Raw genomic sequence first — 18,965 nt, forward strand, 5'->3', positions numbered from 1 at the left:
AAAGTGGATGGAAGAGAGATTGTGGTGGGAGAATGTTGAAGGCCGTGATATGAGACAGAAAGTTTGATTACGGGAGAGAGGGAGGAAGGGAAAAGGCGTTTTGGATGTGTTGAAGTGGCTTAGAAAGTGTTAAGATCTGAAGAAGGAAATGGCGTTGCCGTTGGGAGTCCAGAGCGGGAGAAAATCTTGAGAAATTCGCGGCGAAGTTTTCTTGAGTCGACCCTCTAGTCGGTAAATTACCCATGATGAAGTCTTATGTGGTCATTTGTTGGAGAAATATTCCAAATCGCGTTATGGTCAAGTATGTAATGTTGCTCATTCCGTGGTTTATCCGTATTCGTTTACTCACCCCCCTCCAACAAATAGTTGTTCCTTTCCAATGCATGCCTCTATTGTATGAGAAGAAGAACTATGCCTAAATATTAAAGTTCATTCATTTTGTTTAAGATATTTTTGAAGAATGAACTGTGGTGTATTTTATTTTGGTTTTTGTACTTTTATCCAAACGGAACTAAGAATGGGCATTCTGTATGATTATTAAAAAGCGTTTGGTGACAAATTTTAAACTTCATCTCAGCAGCCATATTTTAAGATTAAATTCAAATAATTCAAAGATTACATAATGAGTTGTGCCGACTAGGTTTTCATGTTAGAGGAGTTGTTTTTTGTTAATATCCTCGAGTCGGCTTTCCATACATAGGTACTTGTATTTGAGTAAAATTGTTGAAATACATGTCCATATCTATTTATCTCACTTAAGTATTAATTAGAATCTTTAAGATATCAGAGTTATTAGTCGTCATAATTCAGCTAATACATGAGTGGTCTAGTTGTAATTACGGAAAAATCTATTATGTGTGTGTTTTAATGCACTTTAGTCACAGGTAAAAAAATTATTCGATGGTCGTTATTCTTTTCAAATAGTGCCAATATTTTCTCCATATTCCGGTAATATATTCCTTAGAACTATCTTAGAGAGTGATGTGCTGACCTATGTTGGCCATTATGTCTTTGTGCAAACCAAAAAGTAATTTTTCGACATTTCAGTAAAACTATGTCCAGGTAAGTTTCTTATCATTAAAGCAAGAATGTCTTATTATAATTCATTTTCCAAAAGACTACTCAAGTTTTTCCATACCTTGCACGGAAATGTCGTTATTCTTATTGTGTTCTGTTGTATGAGTTTATTTAAACTATTTTCAGTGTTGAATGAAATGTGGTTAGTTTTCAGTGTATTTCTGTTGATTTTCCTCAATTCATGCTCGTTGTGCCATGTTCTCGCGAGTTACCAAATGAGAATGTTCATTATCATTACCTCGGCCCAGCCCCTCGTACCACTCCCCCCATTCCCCTCCCTGCCCCTCCAACATCCTTCCCCTCTCCTCACGCACTCTCCCACCCCACCGCTTACCCCGCCCATCCCCCACTCTTCCCCATTATCTCATCCATTCCCTCAACTCGCCTTATCATCCTTTCCCCCACTCCACACCTATCCTTGCCCCTCGTTCCCCCCACTCCCCACGCCTCCCTTTCTGCCCCCCCCCCTTCCAACTGGAGCCAAAGTCCCCACCTGCTGAATGGAATGCGTGGATGTGCTGTTCCTCTATTGTTGCGAGTTCCGCGGAGCTTTGGCTGCGCTCTCATTGTCTCTTCCGCTATCCGCCGAGTCGCTTTTACTAGATACGCCGCTGTTTTTTTCGTTCCAGTTTGTCGGGAGTGGCTCGTTCACGAAGATGGCGCGTTGGCCTACCGTTTGCAGAATGAAGAGAGTGAGTATTCGCTTGCATGCGTATGTTTGCCTCCACTTTTACTGTGTTCTATGTGCCGCGACTTTTTTTGCATACATGTGTCCGTCAGGTTATCATTTTTCAAGAGCTCTTTCTCCTTGTGCCACAGAATGGGAGTGTTACAAACCCCGTTTGGTTTTCGTCCGCAGTGTGGTCATCCTACTCGAACTGTTCCGTCTGATACATTTACTTGTTTCTCATGCCAGTCAGAATCCGCCGCCACGAAAAACGGGCTAGTGATTATCGGTCAAATTTTGTGTTATATCTGACAATTGTTTCCGTTGGATGTATGTGCTGAAAAGTTTGCCATTTTCAGGAATGGACGTTTTAGTGCCTAGGTCGTTGCTATTCTTAGTATAGGCAGGAGTAATTTATGCGGAAAATGTCTGGAAGTCCTCCAAAAAGTCGCAGTATTAACGTGCCTTGTTTCGTTTCATCGTTGAAAACGCAGTAAAACTACGAAAGGAATTTGAGGCCACTCTATCTTGGAATAGGAAAAGCTCGGCGACGTGACGTCAAAGGTGGCAAAGTTCATTCGCTGCACGAGCACGGTCTCTTTCTCCGTGCGCCCATCTTTCCCGCTAAAACACAACCTTATTTCCTGACGAATGCTCAGGAAAGAGGACGACCTTTAAAATTATCAGTTTAACGCGTCGCAGTCATGTAGGCTTCTGGTTGCTGTTTTAATTTTTCGCGTTGAATTATTCTTGGTGCCGTGAAAGCTCGCCGAGTAACTTGTTCGAGTTATCAGTGTTGGCAATGCATTTGCATTCGTGATTCTACAATCGACCTCGCCAAGTCACGCTCTTTTCATTTGTCTCTGGTCGGATATCGCATAATTGATATAATTTTTCAACGTTTATAGGTCTTTCCTCCTTCACAATAGTTTAACTGGTTGTGGTAACTTGGTGATATTTTTTTCGAATCGGCGTAAAAGAATTGCCTTTCCCCCGTCCGATGTCCTGCGCGTTGTTCCATTAATCATTTTGTTCGAATACTCCCATGGCTTTTTATCTCTTCCCTCTTGAGGGAAATCCGAGAGATTTACTTTGCACACTCTATTTAAGTACCGCACAGGTGGAAAATGATATAATCGACTGACACATGCTCATGCAATATGGTTTAGCATTTTTGAATTTGCATCCCATTTATTTCATTTTTTCTTCGTAAACTTAAGTCGAATGTGGCTTCAACCGTAAGTAGTTGAAATTCGCTTTTTTCTCCAAAAGATGTACTAGTTGTTGTTGATACATGATTTCCATTTTTTTACATTAACCGCCGCGTTAGAATGTTATTTCACTATGTTCAGAATTTACATTTCCTGCGTGTGTGTGTGTGTGTGTATGTTGGTAATATTTTGCTATATGTACACTTTTTAGCGTGGTGAGCGCTGTTAATGTTTTCAGGTCAACCGTTTTTATGTTTAAAAGGGGAAGCTTACAAATTTAAATGTATCTTCTACGGGTGTGTGAGACGTGGATGTTTGGGGCAGAAGAAAAAATAGATAAAAGGGGATGGAAATATGTGGCTCTAGAGAAGAGCGATGATAGTAAAATGAAGAGTAAAAAATGAAGTAGAGTGGAAAGAGAAGCCTATGGACGAACCTCGCAGTAAGAGAGAAAATAATTGGATACTTTCTTAGCAACTTCTGTTTACTGAAGTTCATAGTTGAAAGGAAAATGGAGATAAATCTGAAGATTAAATACGACAAGCTGGTCGGAAAAGAAAACACTTTGTTCTTCCGCATATATTCTATTGAACACGACCTCGGTTTCGACTTACTATGTCGTCATCAGGTGATGATGACGACTTTGTAAGGTCGTGCATAATAAAATATAAATGAAAGAACAAAGTATTTTCTTTTCCGATATGAACGGCTTCCACAAGGTGACGCCTCAAGCACATTCTATTCGACCAGCTGGCAATAGAAGATGCCAGTTGAAAGGAGCTAAGAGGGAATGAAGAGATAGAGGGAGATAACATGGAACTTTGAAGAGTTGCTGCAAACCAATCCTCCTCCGATTTATATCTGGTGATAATGATAATAAAATGGGGAAAATAAGATAAAAAGAGATTGAGATATTCTCAAAGAGTAATTTATAGAAATGCTTCGCTCTTCATGCTTTGAAATGTTGTAATCAAACTTTAGATCTGGCCAAACCTGCGGTGGATGTTTTTTCACTAGATAACTTAAGCCATGAATCACTGGCGAGGAAGATGGATCCTCCGCATTCTACGGCATCCCCGGAATGATCGCCGAGCAATTTTTCAAAACGCGGAGAAACTTTATTACGAAATTCGATATTGCCATTACTTCGGTAAATCACTTCCATTATTTATGTTTCAAAATACATAGTATTGTATAGCTTTGTTGTCAAGATTTGAAATGCCATGTATTTATTATTGCTCACGTGAATTAAATTGCCAATTGTCTGAAAGAAACTTTGAAGTTAGTTATTGGAAGTACTTCATATAATTATTTCATACGTACGTATGCACTCTCACATCTTAAATTTACAATGTTGTTACACCTTGGATAAATTACTGGATCCAATTTTGGCTGCTGCATCAAATTTTACGTGACACCATGGAAAAATTTTCTATTTTACATGTATAATATCACGTGTCCCTTCCAGGGCTTGACAGTGCACATGTCAATATTCTTTTGGGGACATGCAGGTGCTAGCCTTCAAACATTTTTGATAAGATATTACTCATTGTTAAATTGGGCTATTGAGGAAGTAGAAAAAATTATTTTTGGCCATAGTTCCTCCGGAAAATTTTATTGAGACTGCTCGACCCATTCCTAAAACGAGCCAATACTTTTCAAGATTATGCTTACGCTAATGTATCAGAAAAATGACTTAATTTTAATGATCTCATGTCACTCCATTCAATTGTTAATTGTTCCTGACAAATCAACATCTGTCATTTTACTGAATCGAATTTTATCGTTTCACTGGCCAGGTTCCGGTGTTTCCGATTGATCTTTCGCGCGGAATCTTTGTAATGTCGATGGCTAAACATAAATAGTCCTTCCCTTTATAATACAATCATTATATTAAATTAGACGTGAATTTTTGACGTGTCTCAGGGTTACAGTACAACATGGTCATGAAATACCAAATTACACTGCATAAAATTTAATCGGTTGTCTTGACAGTGCTATTTTGACATTTTTTAAGAGGAGCTTATGGATCATGCTCTTTATGGAACGGAAAATTTCTTCGTATTATTACATAAATGAAATAAACTGAATTGAGATATATTAATAATCGTGTCTCTAGTTTTCATAAATTTGTAATGTAATAGCTACGCCTACGAAAGCCATTTACATGCTAATTTTCACCATTGCATAAAATTGGGCATAATAGTATCGTGTCAAAATATTTGCTTGATACTTTTTATGGTCAAATTTAGCTTGGGCTATTAATTATAGTTGTTAAAACTACTCCTAGGACGACAAAATTTGATCAAAAAACAAAGAGCGGCTCCTATATCGTAGGGACTTATTCCTTTTCAAAAACCAATGAAATCGTTTTCTTGTATTGAAAAAATCGGTTTGTTAGCTTTTGATTGTTTGTTGGCGTTTTAGTGTAATCGACTGTGCTATAAATCGAGACTAGTTAGACTGTGTGCTCTTAATAAGGCAGGGAGAATGTGTTGCCATCACGCATGCAGTTCGCACCTCTATAAGGTCTAAATATCGCCAATGGGGGATCTGGAGTAGGGGAAATGTGGAATGGAGGCGACGACAGAGCGGGCACCGGAGTTGGCTTACTTAGGCGACAAGTATTCACAGATATCGCATCTGGATTAGATCATCTTCCAATGTTAGTGCTCGGAATATAGACTCGCTGCTGCTTTCAGAACTTCGTTCCCTTCTTAAGGCCTCGTAATTTCTCCGTTGACGTTTCTACTTCCTCCTTACGGCCTTTCTCTGAAACGTAGATACCATACTATTGAGGTAATATTTCCTCAAAAATTGATAACCATATGATTGTGATTTTGTTGTTTCAAAACGCCATTATGTAATCGTAAAGAAGAAAAACCTGTCGTGTGAGCAGTGCCTCATAAGACGGGCGGTAGGGAAGTTAGGGAATTTTAGCGCCACCGTCTGCAGTTAGGGAATATTTGGAAGCAGAACGATGGGTGCCTGCTGCACCGATCGAGGTCTCCCCACCTCGTCAGTGGAATTCCCAGCCATCCCCCTCTCCGCTGACCGAGCTAAAACCTATAGTTTCTCTTGCAATATTGTATACATCCGGGCTTTCCACATAATGAACTCTTGTGACTACATAAAGCGACGAAATCTGGTCCTAACTTAATGGATTCACGTGGAAATAATAAGTAACTATGGAGAAACAGTTCCAAATATTATGCGGGGAATTATCTCTATTACTGAATCTCTATTACTCTAAGAACTCCATCTCTATTACTGAATTTTTCCCATAATACTACCTTGATCAAAAATTTCCCGGAATTTATTCAGAAAATTAAAAATACAAGTTTATTCATCTAAATCTATATTGTCCCCTTCAAAGTAATCCCCATCGACTGCAACACACTTATGCCAGCGCTTGATCCAATCCTCGAAACATTTTTTATATTCGGTTTTCGGTATGTCCATCAGTGCTTCCTGCGATTTTTCCATTACTTCCTCTCGGCTGCTAAAACGCGTTCCCCGTAATGGTTTTTTTAACTCGATTGAACAGAAAGAAGTCACAGGGAGCCAATCAGGTGAATTCGGTGGCTGTTGGATGGTATTTGTTGCATTTTTCGTCAAAAAATTACGAATAATGATAGCACTGTGCGACGGTGCGTTATCATGGTGCAAAATCCACGAGTTTTCTGCCCACATTTCTGGTCTCTTTCGGCGAATTGCTTCACGCAAACGTCTCATAACGCCCAAATAATACTCTTTGTTTACTGTCTGGCCTTCTGGCAAAAATTCATGATGCACTACACCGTTGTAATCCATGAAAACCGTCAGCATTGCCTTCTTTTTTGACTGAAAACGACGTGGTTTTTTTGGTCTCGGCTCATTTGGTGAACGCCATTCACTTGCCTGATGTCTGGATTGCGTGTCGTACTCATAAACCCACGTCTCGTCTCCAGTAATGATCCTTTTGATGAATGTGGGATCGGATTCAGCCTCGCAAATCATGTCTTTTGCGACGTCAACACGGTCTCTTTTTTGCATGAAATTGAGGTCTTTTGGCACCAACTTTGCTGCTACACGACGGAAACCCAAATCATTAACCACAATGTCTTGGGCGGATCCATAGGCAATGTTCAAGTCCTCCGCTATTTCTCTGATGGTTAATTTGCGGTTATTGACCAACATTTCTTTTACTTTATCAATTTTTTCACCGACTTTCGATGTCGATGGTCTGCCACTGCGTTCATCATCTTCGATTGACTCACGACCACTTCTGAACCGCTCGTGCCACTGGTAAACGACCGTTTTTTTTAGAGAATCGTTGCCGAAACACTTTTCCAACATTTCCAACGTCCGTGCGCCACTAAATCCGTTTTTTACGCAAAATTTAATACAAGTTCGTTGTTGCAAATTTAAATCCATTTCTGCAATTGTAAAAAATCGCCTACACACACAGAGATAGATGTACTCTTGGCTACGTAACTTTTGCAAATGTCAAGTTATGACACTAAGATTTAAAGGGAATATCAACAACAGATGTACCAATTTAACAAAAAAAACAGAACTCAAATCGGAACGATGGGAGCGCCACACGGTGGTTATTCCGGGAACTTTTTGATCAATGTAGTATACCTTATATTATAGAAGAATTGCGTATTAAGAAATGGAGAAAATTAGATAAGATTAATTTTCGAATATCGATACTGTTAAATGTACTCTCCTTTCATATATTATTCGGAACAAAAACGTGCGGCAGTTATTACGACTCCCGTGAAGGTAAGAGGAATCAAGTCTGCTTGTTATTTAGACATTAATGGTACTTGAAGAGGGTATGGATACCGTTCAAGAATTGTCGGCTATCCGTTCGTTAAAAAGTATTCGATAAATAATTCCGTCCAGAAGTACGCTCTAAGTGTTTTAATTTCATACTCCGGGGTGCGCCTTCCCCGTGAATAAGCGCCGTGCTATGGCGAGCATTTCGTCCCTCGAGTACCCCAGCCGTGGACGGATCGGATAAATACGTTCAGATTGTTGGAAGTGGTGGACCCGGCAGTCACAAGGAGTGGATAGAACAGGGTCTGCCGAGGTGAGCGGCGAGGGGAGAGCGAGGAAAAATGACACTCCCCGACCCTGATGACTCATGAGCGCCCCCGAGTCCCATCGATCGCAATTGGTTTCTCGCCGCGAATGTGAACTTGTTCTCGTATCATTCTATCTCGTGTGCGTGCCCCCACTTACCACGCACGCATTCCTGCTTTTGCAGTCACGAATCTCTCGCGGACATCATGGTGGGGGAAGGCGGTCTCGTGCGCTCACGTGGGGACAACGTCCGCCGCGTGCGAGGGGTACGGAATAATGGATTGGCCCATCCTCCTCGGCATTCCAATAGGCGTTTCGTGCTCGATTAGCTCGTGACAAGGATCCGAGCCCATCCTCCCCCTTTGCAAGGTTGGCTTCACTTGCCATGCATGATCTGAACATGTGGGAGAGAGGGAGAACTTGCTCTATCGGTTACTTACAAGTGGGAGAGATGACATTGGGGTGCTTACAAAAGGGTTCTCTGAAGTAGGGTGTAGAAGACTGTGCCCCGGAAAGTACGTCTGGTGATCGACTAGGCTACGAGAGGGAAATGGCGAGCTGTAAAAATATTCTTTTTTAATAATAAAAGAGTTCAAATACAGTATCTCCGTCATAATGTAATAGGGTGAAGAACTAAAAGTATTATTGACCCAAGAGAGGGGGCACTCGCCAAATGCTGGAAGAAGCCTCCTCGCCAGATTACTTACTAAGCTCATATTATGCTTATGTAGCAGTAGTTGATTTCACTTCGTTAATCCCTCTCATTGACAGTTTTATTAGTTAATCAAAAAAGAGGCGATTGGCATTAGCCGCCAAAGGCATTTGGCACTAATGAGGTCGTTCTATTTGGGTCCAAATGACTTAGTTCTTACTCGTACTAAATTGGTGCCTAAAGAACGTTGAGCAGAATTTTCTCACTGTCCTGTTAAATAGTCTGTCCTCACCTATCGAACCGACCTTCGGCTTGATAGCTGTGGTTATCCCCCTAAAATCACGTTTCTACAATCGGAATATTACCCTGGCAGAAGAGCAGTATAAAAGAATTCTTTGAAGGCCCTCTCCACCTCCCACCGACTAGCTTTACTTTTTCACTGCGAAATAAAGCGCCGATAGTTGAAGGCAATTCAGATTATCTTTGTTGTTCAAGGAATATTTTCTCAGAAAAGCATGGCCTTGGCTCCCACGGTCCGCTTGAAGAGGCCCCAACATTTGAGTTGCAGCATCCTGTTCGTTGCATGAGATTATAGGTCGTGTCACTCCTGTACGTTGTCATTCAGTCTAAGTTGGAGAGAAGATATCAATGTGCCTGGGCCGAATACCCTCCTCCTCGAGGCTTTTAATCGAGGAATCATTTCGGTTCTCTTTTATTGTTCTGGTAAGATTATATTGGAATAAATAAATTTTCCTCTTGAAATGTTTCTACCATGTTCGCTTAAGATATCTTGATTTCTCGTTTACAACGTGATTATGATTTTAAAATAAGCGGTAGGAACCAGAGGATCACACCGGAGATTTTGTGAATTCCGTTTGTTCAAACGATTTCAAGTTGTATTTCATATGTAAGGGAACATACACAGGAATGCATAGCGTTGAAACGACCGTTAGAAAAATGAATAGGGTGTTGAAAATAGAAGTTATCCTTCTTATTGAATGAAGAAAAATTCAATCTTTATACACTAATTAACTCTCGCTCTTTTACGAAAATAATCGTTGGAATCGGTGTGTAAAATATTTACTAATCTTACCTCATGAGTCAAACATTACAAAAAAGCGTATCAAATTTTTTTAAAGGAAAATATTAAGTCATGGTTTAAAGTCGTGGAAAAATGTTGCCATTTCCTGAACTTCATAAAATCATTGAGCGTAGATTACTGTCAAATGTGTTCCGCGTTAACGGATGGCGGTTGGTTCGCTTTCATGCCTGATTTTATTGCCTAAAAATAGTTTGCAAAATTGGTGTCTCTTTTCGAAACCTCGAGCCTACGGTCGGCTTAAAAAAAATCGAGATTATTCACGGAAGATTTACTCTCTTGAAGATCGAATTCCGTCGGGCACACAGGCGCCGGCAAGGGGTTTGGCGTCGAGAGGGGCAGGGGTTAGCGGGAGGGATTCGTGTCCCAACCCCCTTAGTTTTACGCTGCTCTCACGCATTTCCGATTCACTTTGATTTATTTTGCTTTCCGCCAACCATTTAAACCTTAAAATAATGTTCCCTGGAAGATCATCCCTGTGAAAGAAGCGTGGGGGAAGGGGGGAGGTGTTAATGAGTGGTAGCTGGTAGTGATTAATTAGGAAGTTTCGTTGGTCTTTCGCCCTTCTTAAACTTCTACCCGCGGAAGCCGCAGCACCCGCCACACTCCCGATGCACTTTGAAATATCTCCCCCTTCCTTCTTGTTTCAACCAGTCTAAAGTCATCTCACCTTTATTTTCGGATGAAGGGTGTGCGCAGTGTGTGCACAGGGTGGCCATGCGGGCGTCGCCAGGTTTCTCACTCCGCCGCATTCACGTCATTGTTCTTAAGGAGCTGATGGGGGAGGAGGGCCTTGGATGTGAAGAGGATGTGGAAACGGAGGGGAGGGGATTAAGGGGGTTAAGCCCAGGGGGTTGGGGCGGGATGTGGGCTCTAGGAGGAAGAGGGAGGGGGCTGTCACTGCAGTGGTGTGTCACATTGGAGTGAGTGTTGCCGCTGGTTATCCTACACCTCCTAAACCCTGTTCTTTTTTTCATCACCCCTCCCCTTGCTCCTCATCCTTGGGCAACCAGACAAAGCCTGACGCCCCCCCCCCTCCCAACGCACGGCACCCAACCCCACTGGCCTCCCATCCCCTGCCCTCATCTGCCATTCCTTGGAGTAAAACAAGCGGGTGTGCGCGGCAGCTTTTATCCACCGGGCAAAACGCTGCTGCTGTTTTTGGTTGTTAAGGGTGAGGCATCATGAGGTCTTCCTCCCTCCTGGCCAATACTGTTTGACTGTCGAGCGTTGAGATCTCCGCGGAGGAAGCGGCAGGTGGATTGATCCCGCCCCAATGGACTGTTTCAGTGCCCCGAGGTCGGCGGGCGGACGACTTAAAGGATAGTTTTCTGGGGCACTCGCCGATGGTCGAAATCGACTTGGGGATGTGTGGGATCGGCGCACAGTGAAATTCCGAGCTATGCTTCCATCTAAGAAGAAAGAGCCCTATAGAGAAAAGTTAGCGGAGGGAGGAAAGTCAGACCGGAATCCAATTCCGGCGAGTGAACGTTTCCCTTTATTCGGGATGCTTTCGGGTACTTCCTGCTCCGGCCTGGATTCATTTTCATCAGTGCATAGTTTGTCCGTGATGGCGATTGGTTCGTCTTCCCACACAACAGTCTTTTGATCGTGATGTTGTCCATGTTTCCAGGATGAGGAATTTTCTTTCGTTTGTTCCGAAGACAATGCACCGTTCATTACTTCGAGAGTTGTGTACTTACCTCTGTCACTAGTAATACGTGAAGAAAAATCAAGAAAATGTGAATATGCCCAGACTTGCCGTGATACGTATTGCTCACATTTTATCATGCTCCGTTGTGCCATGAATTTCAACGAATTGGAGGTAAATGACCCTTGCCAGAAGAGCATTTTTTTGTCCTCTCGGGTGTGTTGAAATTTGATTCCGATTTTCAGGTAATTAGCTTTTTTATTATATTGCATCGTTTTTTAAAAACCAATATTATAAAAATTGCGTTTCGTTTTCGAAAATTTTCGAAACCCTGTGAATTTTTATAAGTCCGGGAGCATGATGATGGCAGCTATCGCTTGGCCGTTAAATATTGAGTCATTTCTAAGTGAGCCGTGTGTCACATCCTGTCAAAAGACACGTAATGAAACCAGAGGAGGACAGATAAAGGACCAGCGTGATTGTGGTGCATGAGAATGCGCTTCGGGAACGTCAATTATGTTCGAAGGCTCTCCCCGGAGTTTGCCGCCCAAGAGCGTGCCAGCAAGCCCCAGCACCGGCGTTGGGTGTCGCTCCTGTTGCCGGCGCCTGGAAACTATGTCGGCCGACTTGCGATGCATACACCTCGAACTGCGTCGGTTGCACGTCACGCTGACCAACCAACTGCACACCCTGAAGGAGGCCGCCCTGAGGCCCAGACGTCGGTCATCGGGAAGTCCTCACTCCCCGGGCAGCGGCGACCCCCCAGACCCTGGCCTTGCACCCCTCGCCATCGCGCGATCCCTAGAGGAGTCCGTGGGCGCGGAACTCCGGCAGCTGAGGGGGGCCGTCGCTCATCTGAGGGAGGACTTGAGGGATCACGCCTTTGCCAGGAACACCGCAGTTTTCGGCAGATCAGCTTCGTTCGCGTGCGAAAAACAAACTATGGTGTTCCCAAAATCCTACGCGGGCAATGGCATTGTGGTTCGCCGTGAAGTACATGGAAACAGGAACTCATTGCCAAAGTCTCCAGCCACACTTCCCAAGAAAACACTTCCAATGGTTTCTCCATCTGATGGTTGTAAAATTTGGATGAATCCTGTCTAGTATTTTAAAACTTTTTCAAGTCGAGTTAATAGAAATGCCTTGACTGCTTTTTGAAGTGAGTGGTATAGTGATTGATATGAGATTAATGTATGCAATTTTGTGCATTACAGTTCAGCAGCATTACACTGGTAACAAATGGCGCAATGCTCAAGTGCGAGAGGATATCCCACGAGCCAGGGATGAACAGCAAAGGGAGGTAGAGGAAGCAGCGCTGGTGCATGCACTCCACGAACAAATGCTTCAGAGACAGTAAGTTGGCCCTAGTTTAACAATTAAGTTCGTACAACTTGCATTTGGTAGCTGATTAACTTATTTTGGCATATTATCATCACCTATCACAGGCATCTCATTTACTTGCTTCATAGCATTAGCTTAAGTCATTGTGATGACCGATGTTAAATCACAATTGATTTGCAAAGATGCATAACAGCACAACATGGGTGTGGTTCAAACCAATCTCCATTTTATTAGGCTAGTGAGTGGACCGCAAGGTCTGACAGTTTCATATTGTGTGGATAATTCCTAAATTCCTGATTCCCATGTATAGGTGTCATTTTTGGAATTAGTAATATACAGACCCTAAAGCATTATTCTTGTGCAAAGAATAATCTGATTCAGTGCCTAGTGATGCCTATTGTATATTTGATCTGAGTGGTATTTAAGGACAAATCATAACCATATCTAGCTACAAAATAAGTATCTAGCTTCCTGATTCATCGTAACTGGTGAGCCTCCAGGCTATAGCTAAATATATTGTTCAAGGGTCTCTGCTTTATTGAAGGATTTTATTTTTTAGGCAAGTCTTGTTGAATGAAATTAAATGTGGGTTTTCAAAGAAGTCGCCCATGTTATTGCTGTGAAGTGAAAGTAAAATGTTATCTGGATCGCTTTCATCTCTCTTTTAGGGAGGAGATAGATGCCCAAGTTGCTCAGCAGCTTGCAGAAAAGATAGACCGTGAGGAATGGGTTCGAAAGAGGCAAGCAGAAGAGAGGGATAAAGAGATGGCATGGCAGATGCAGGTTTGTGTTACAATTTTTTGATTTCAGTTTGTTGCTAATGAATGCTGGGTCAAAGTGGTCTCAAAAAAAATTAATAATAAAAATAAAATAATTATTTTCCAATGCTAACTTCTTAACCCTTTGAGTACATAGCATAATTGCTTCATTTTGTGGAAAGATTTCCAGGATATTTTAAGAGAAATGTATAATTTATGAAAAATGTCTTTAAAAACATTATTTTTGATAATTTTCTGAAAGTTAATGAAATTATATGATAAGGTACAAAAAAGAAAATGAAGCATTAGAGCAAGAATTATTCAGTTGTTATTTAACGTGTAGCCACCAAGAAGAGAGTTTCCTAAAGTAATTCTGGCATTTTTGGTAAAATTCGTCTGTGACGCTTGCAGTAATTTGAACACTTAAATGGCTAATGCAAGACAATTTTCCTGTGATTTAACATCACAAAATAGATCCTCAGGATGTGAACACTGCTTCAATTTACTCGCATTGTTAAGTGTAATGTCTTTCAAAATGACAAATATCTTCATAAAACATTAGAGAAACAGATAAGACCAAGGAAAAATGGACTGGTGCAGTTAGATAGAAAAATTAGATAAGGAAGGAAGATATGATGTAATGTATGAAGAGGCAAGAGACCTATCATTTAATGAAAAAGTGAGAAGTAGGTATGAGATAGAAGACAGAATGGGAAAAGTAGAAGTGAATCAGGGGAGGCAATGTGCAGGTGGAAAGACTACATTGAATGGTAATTGGAATTAGAGGAAAGACCCATGGAAAGTGAATTGAAACTAGAAGAAGAAAACAAGGAAGTTGCTGATGGGAAAGGGTATGACGTACTTGAAAGTGAAGTTGAAGCATTTATAAAAGAGGTGAGGAATGGGAATGCAACAGGAGTTGAAACAATTCCAGTTGAAAAATTGTAAGCACTCAATAAGAAAGGAAAGAAATAATTTACAAATTTGAGTAATAAGATGTACAAAAAGGGACAATAGCCTAAAGGCTTCGAGGAATATGTAATGGTTCCAATAGAAAAGAAGAAATGTGAGGATCGGAGAATGATGAGCCTGATATCACATGTGGCTAAAATTTTTGTAAAAACTATCAGTAGAAGGTTGTATGGGAAACTAAGAAGTATGATGGGAGAAGAGTGTTATGGATTCAGGCAAGATGTAAAAGAGATAGATGCAATATGTCTGTTGAGAATTGGGGAAAGAAACAGCGGAAAGATTAAAGAAGTATAGGTTGTATACATTGGCTTAGAGAAAGCTTTTGGTAGTGGTGCATGGGGCAACTTAATGGTGATTCTGAAAATGTGTGGGATTTTTTGGAGGGAAAGAAGACTAACAAAATACCTGTATCTGAGTTAGAAAGTCAAGAGTAAGGATAGGGGGCAGTTGACAGATGAGATTGAATAGAAATTGGTGTTAGACAGGAACGCTACCTGTCACCAACCCAATATTTAACATATATTTGGAAGAGAAAATAACGGATGGAATTGATGTAAGTGGAGAAGTGAGCTTCAAAGGTAACAGAGTGGAATGCCTCAGGTTGGCTGTAGTTGCAGATAGTAAACGGAAAGTCATAGAAATTCTTGCATACCTTAACAACAATTGTAAAGAATATGGAGAGTCAATAAGCAAGAATAAGACTAAGAGTATGATAAGGGGAGGTGAAAGAATCAGTATCACACTGGAAGGTGAAGAGATTTGAACAAGTAGAAATCTTAAGGTATTTGGGAAGTTTCATCACTTAAGATTTGTCCCGTTCCGAGGAAATAAAATCAAGAATAGCTATGAAATGGGGGATTCAATAAACAGAAGAAACTACGGTTCGGACTTTTGAAAAAGGAACTGAGGTAGGATTGGTAAAATATTACAGCTGGAGTGTGATGTTGTACGGAGCATAGACATGGACTTTGCCAAAAGATGCAGTAAAATGAATAGAAACCTTTAACATGTAGATCTGGAGGAGGATAGGAGGAAGTAGATGGGAGGATAGATCAGTGAAGGATTGGAGAGTAGAGAGAATTGGTGATGATAATCAAGGAAAGGAAGGTTAATTGGTTTGAACATTTAATGAAGGAGGAGTGCCTGTGAAGACTGTTAGAGGGAATGATAGAAGGGAAGAGAGGAGGAGGGAAGAAGAGTTATATGATGTTGGACATGATTAAGATTGGGAGAAAGTGTGAAGAAATAAAAAGAATGGCTCATCACTGGAAGACATGAGTGAACCTGCCTTGTGGCAGAACAACCAAAGATGCTGATCATAAGCTGTTATTTTTGACTTTTCACTAAATATATTCTTGGCTTGAAGAGAAAGTTAATAATATACATTCTTTAATTTAAAAATTCAAAACTAAGGAACTGTATATCATAATTAGTATTTTAATAATAAATACATTAGCTCTAGTAATTATTTATTTTTATTGGCTTTATGTCATGTCAGTCACTAGACCACAATAAATTTCAGTAACTCCACCCTTTGGACAAAAACTGCCAAAATCTCATTGCATTAGAGCATCTATGTATCCACTGATGAGTTAAGCACTATTTATTCCATTTCTCCACTGTTGGTTAGCCTTTGTGCAGTATATAATCAAAATAAATATTTGATTGGTTTGAATCCTGGGATTGTGCTTGGTCTCTTTGCTGTGAATGTAGTTCTTAACCATGAGCACACACCTAACCACCACTCAAACTTAATCAATTACAAAATTTCCCAGTCCTTAAACTCTACTTAAATAATTGTAATTGCATAATATTTTCTCCAACTGAGTGAGTATTTCCAGCTCAGCATTATGGATTGTTTAATAAAAATTGGCTCTTGACATTGGCTTGTGACAAATTCTTAGAAATGCAGGAGATGCTATGGCAGTTATTTATTGAAGATCTGCTGATGGGCATTGAAATGCCAAAGTTTCATGGTGTAGTAATCATTTTCCATGACTGGTACAAAGTGAATAGTTTTTACCATGCGAAGTTTATGAATTTTGGGGCTCTTGTGTATTTTAACCTTTTGGTGGACTGAAAAATCCAGATCTACTTCCTAGAGAGTAGCACATGTTTTTTTTTCATTCGTTGTTGGTTGCCTTCCAAGATGAAATGGGAGTCCGAGGTTATCAGTAGATCCCAATCAATATTTATTAAATGCTGGGGAATAAAAAATGAAATGGGTATTTATTTTGTAAGTGGTAATTGGGAGTGCTTTTGAAATACTAGAAATTGAAAATTCTCCTTTACTTTGCAGCATGTAATACTACCGATTAGTCAAAGAGTAGGCTTTTCAAACAAGTTGACTTCATAACTGCCAGTATTTTTCTATCCCATTTCTATTTCGTGTTTATTTTTTTCAGTAGCGAATACACCAACAACTCCCCACTGTCTAAGAATGAAGGTGCATTTGCAATGAAATGCAAGTAGTGGATTCGGTGTGTTTGATACAGGTTGCAACATCTAATATTCTCAATACTTCTTTCAATTCCAAATAACTAATTGGCGTTATTTCTTGAAAACTAAGTGTCTCTTGTATTATTTGTTGCCACAGAGTTTGATCAGGTTCTCCTCGTGACCACTTTGAACGATCCCCTTTAGAGTTCAGAACAAATCATGATAATTTTTACTTAATATTAAACTATAGTAGTTTTGATTTTCCATAATGGTATACATGTTTATTTGTCCAGCCTACCTCTTCTCCTGAGAGTGTGTACTCACTGGAGATGAACTATTTTGAAGATGAGTCTCCCCAGGTAAATCCTGGTTGATGAATAACATTGGCATGGTTATGATATTATGGCTTCATATACTTTTATGCATTGCATCAGTCAATTGTTTTTAGATGTTTTAGAGCATGTTTACAACACTATAACAGTACAACCATAACCCTTATTTTTATTTTCAAATAAAAGTAATAACACATCTACATGTTTAAAATATATATACAGTCATGCCTTCTTTATGGAATTTTGTTAAAGTGAAATGTGGTCTTTACATTAAATATCATGCATACATTTCCAAATCTTTAAAGTGGAATATTTTTATTGATTGAACTGATTAATTCTCCTATACATTAAAATTCTCTTGTCAAATGCAAATTTGTGTGGAACAAAGTCTCTCTGAAACACCATCTTCCACTAAACTAGGCATGTCTGTACTTTAAGATAAAGATTTATGATGGAAAAAATATCACCACAAACGGTGATGAATTTAATAGACGACAAATGTGTATGAAACTTTGTTTACTATTTGCTTAAACCTGCTTCAGCAATTATCTGCTTGATTTGTGGTTTCTGTTCAGAATTAGTCATATTTCCTAGCATGTGAGATGCCCTAGTTAAAACTGCTGATAGAAAAATCTCAATGAATAATCCGGAAATAAAATAAGAACCTACTTTTTGCATATGCTCTGGACTTGTTCTACCAAGTAGATCTGTGTGATTTTTCTTTGAGTTATGGAATTTTAAAAATTGAATTCAATATTTTGTTTCATTAATATTGTTAAACTAAGGTAAAACAACAGCCATTGTGATTATAAAATAATTACAGATATTTCTCTTGCAATTTTCTCTTTTTGATACAATTAACTTGAATGGCTTCATGCCTCAATTTTGGATCATTTTTTGGCTGTTGCTTGATGTGCTTATTCTCAGTGCATAATTCGATTGCATGGTCAAATAGTGAAAAGCCAAATTAGGGCCATAGCCTACTTGTAGCCTGAGAGGTCTTCAATATGTCTTCTTAAGTTTTATATGCATCGCATTTTAAGAGTAAAACTCCCTAAGGTTAGAACAGCTGAATTATACAAGGTTTGTATAAAAAGTATTGGTAGCAATTTTTTCCTGACTAAGTGCTGAATTCAGACCATTGGTTAAGTGTACACATGATTGAAGATCTTATTGGCATTGATGATATATTAGTGTGCATCATTATCACTGAAAATTTGGCGTTGCAAATGATCTGCCTTAAATTTGTTCCAAAGGTCTTGACGGACGACCAAGAGCAGACTCAAGTATCTGCTTGCAAAGACCTTCTGCAACAGCATCGCGATAACTCCCCAACCCCCTTACAGTCTACACTTAGCACCAGCAGACTATTTTCAATTACCAAAAGTGAAATCCTCCCTCTACAGACACCAGTATGTGTCCCTAAGTGCCATCAAAGAAACTTGGATGGGTACCCTTAAGGACCTTCAAGAATCTGCCGACCAGGGAACCTTAAAGTTGTGGAAAAGCCACTGGCAAAAGTGTGTCAACACTCAATGGATGAACTTTAAAGAATTATCAGGCATTGTAACATATTTTTCTAAAACTTTCCATGATACTTTTTATGCAAACCATGTACCTTCTTCTGGGGTGGAAACAGCTGTTTTCTTTAACACCAGAATCAGACCAAAATTTAAGCTACATAATGTCTCTT

General features: G+C 40.1%; 1 protein-coding gene across 4 annotated transcripts in view; it reads left to right on the top strand.

Annotated features, from left to right (window-relative positions):
• LOC139696202 (golgin subfamily A member 6-like protein 25) overlaps positions 1-18,965 on the top strand; it is a 94,856-nt gene that overhangs the window by 62,543 nt on the left and 13,348 nt on the right. The window contains exons 2-5 of one of the 4 annotated variants that reach the window (XM_071594855.1): positions 1,707-1,769; positions 12,645-12,783; positions 13,440-13,554; positions 17,234-17,299. In XM_071594855.1, coding sequence (XP_071450956.1) covers positions 1,707-1,769; positions 12,645-12,783; positions 13,440-13,554; positions 17,234-17,299 — 383 coding nt within the window. Of the gene's footprint in view, positions 1-1,706; positions 1,770-10,917; positions 12,506-12,644; positions 12,784-13,439; positions 13,555-17,233; positions 17,300-18,965 lie in introns of those variants that run through there. The other 3 variants (XM_071594854.1, XM_071594852.1, XM_071594853.1) reach the window with 3 other exon arrangements.

Source organism: Hetaerina americana, unplaced genomic scaffold (assembly GCF_022747635.1).
Source record: "Hetaerina americana unplaced genomic scaffold, ioHetAmer1.1.p SCAF_7, whole genome shotgun sequence".
NCBI lineage: Eukaryota > Metazoa > Arthropoda > Insecta > Odonata > Calopterygidae > Hetaerina > Hetaerina americana.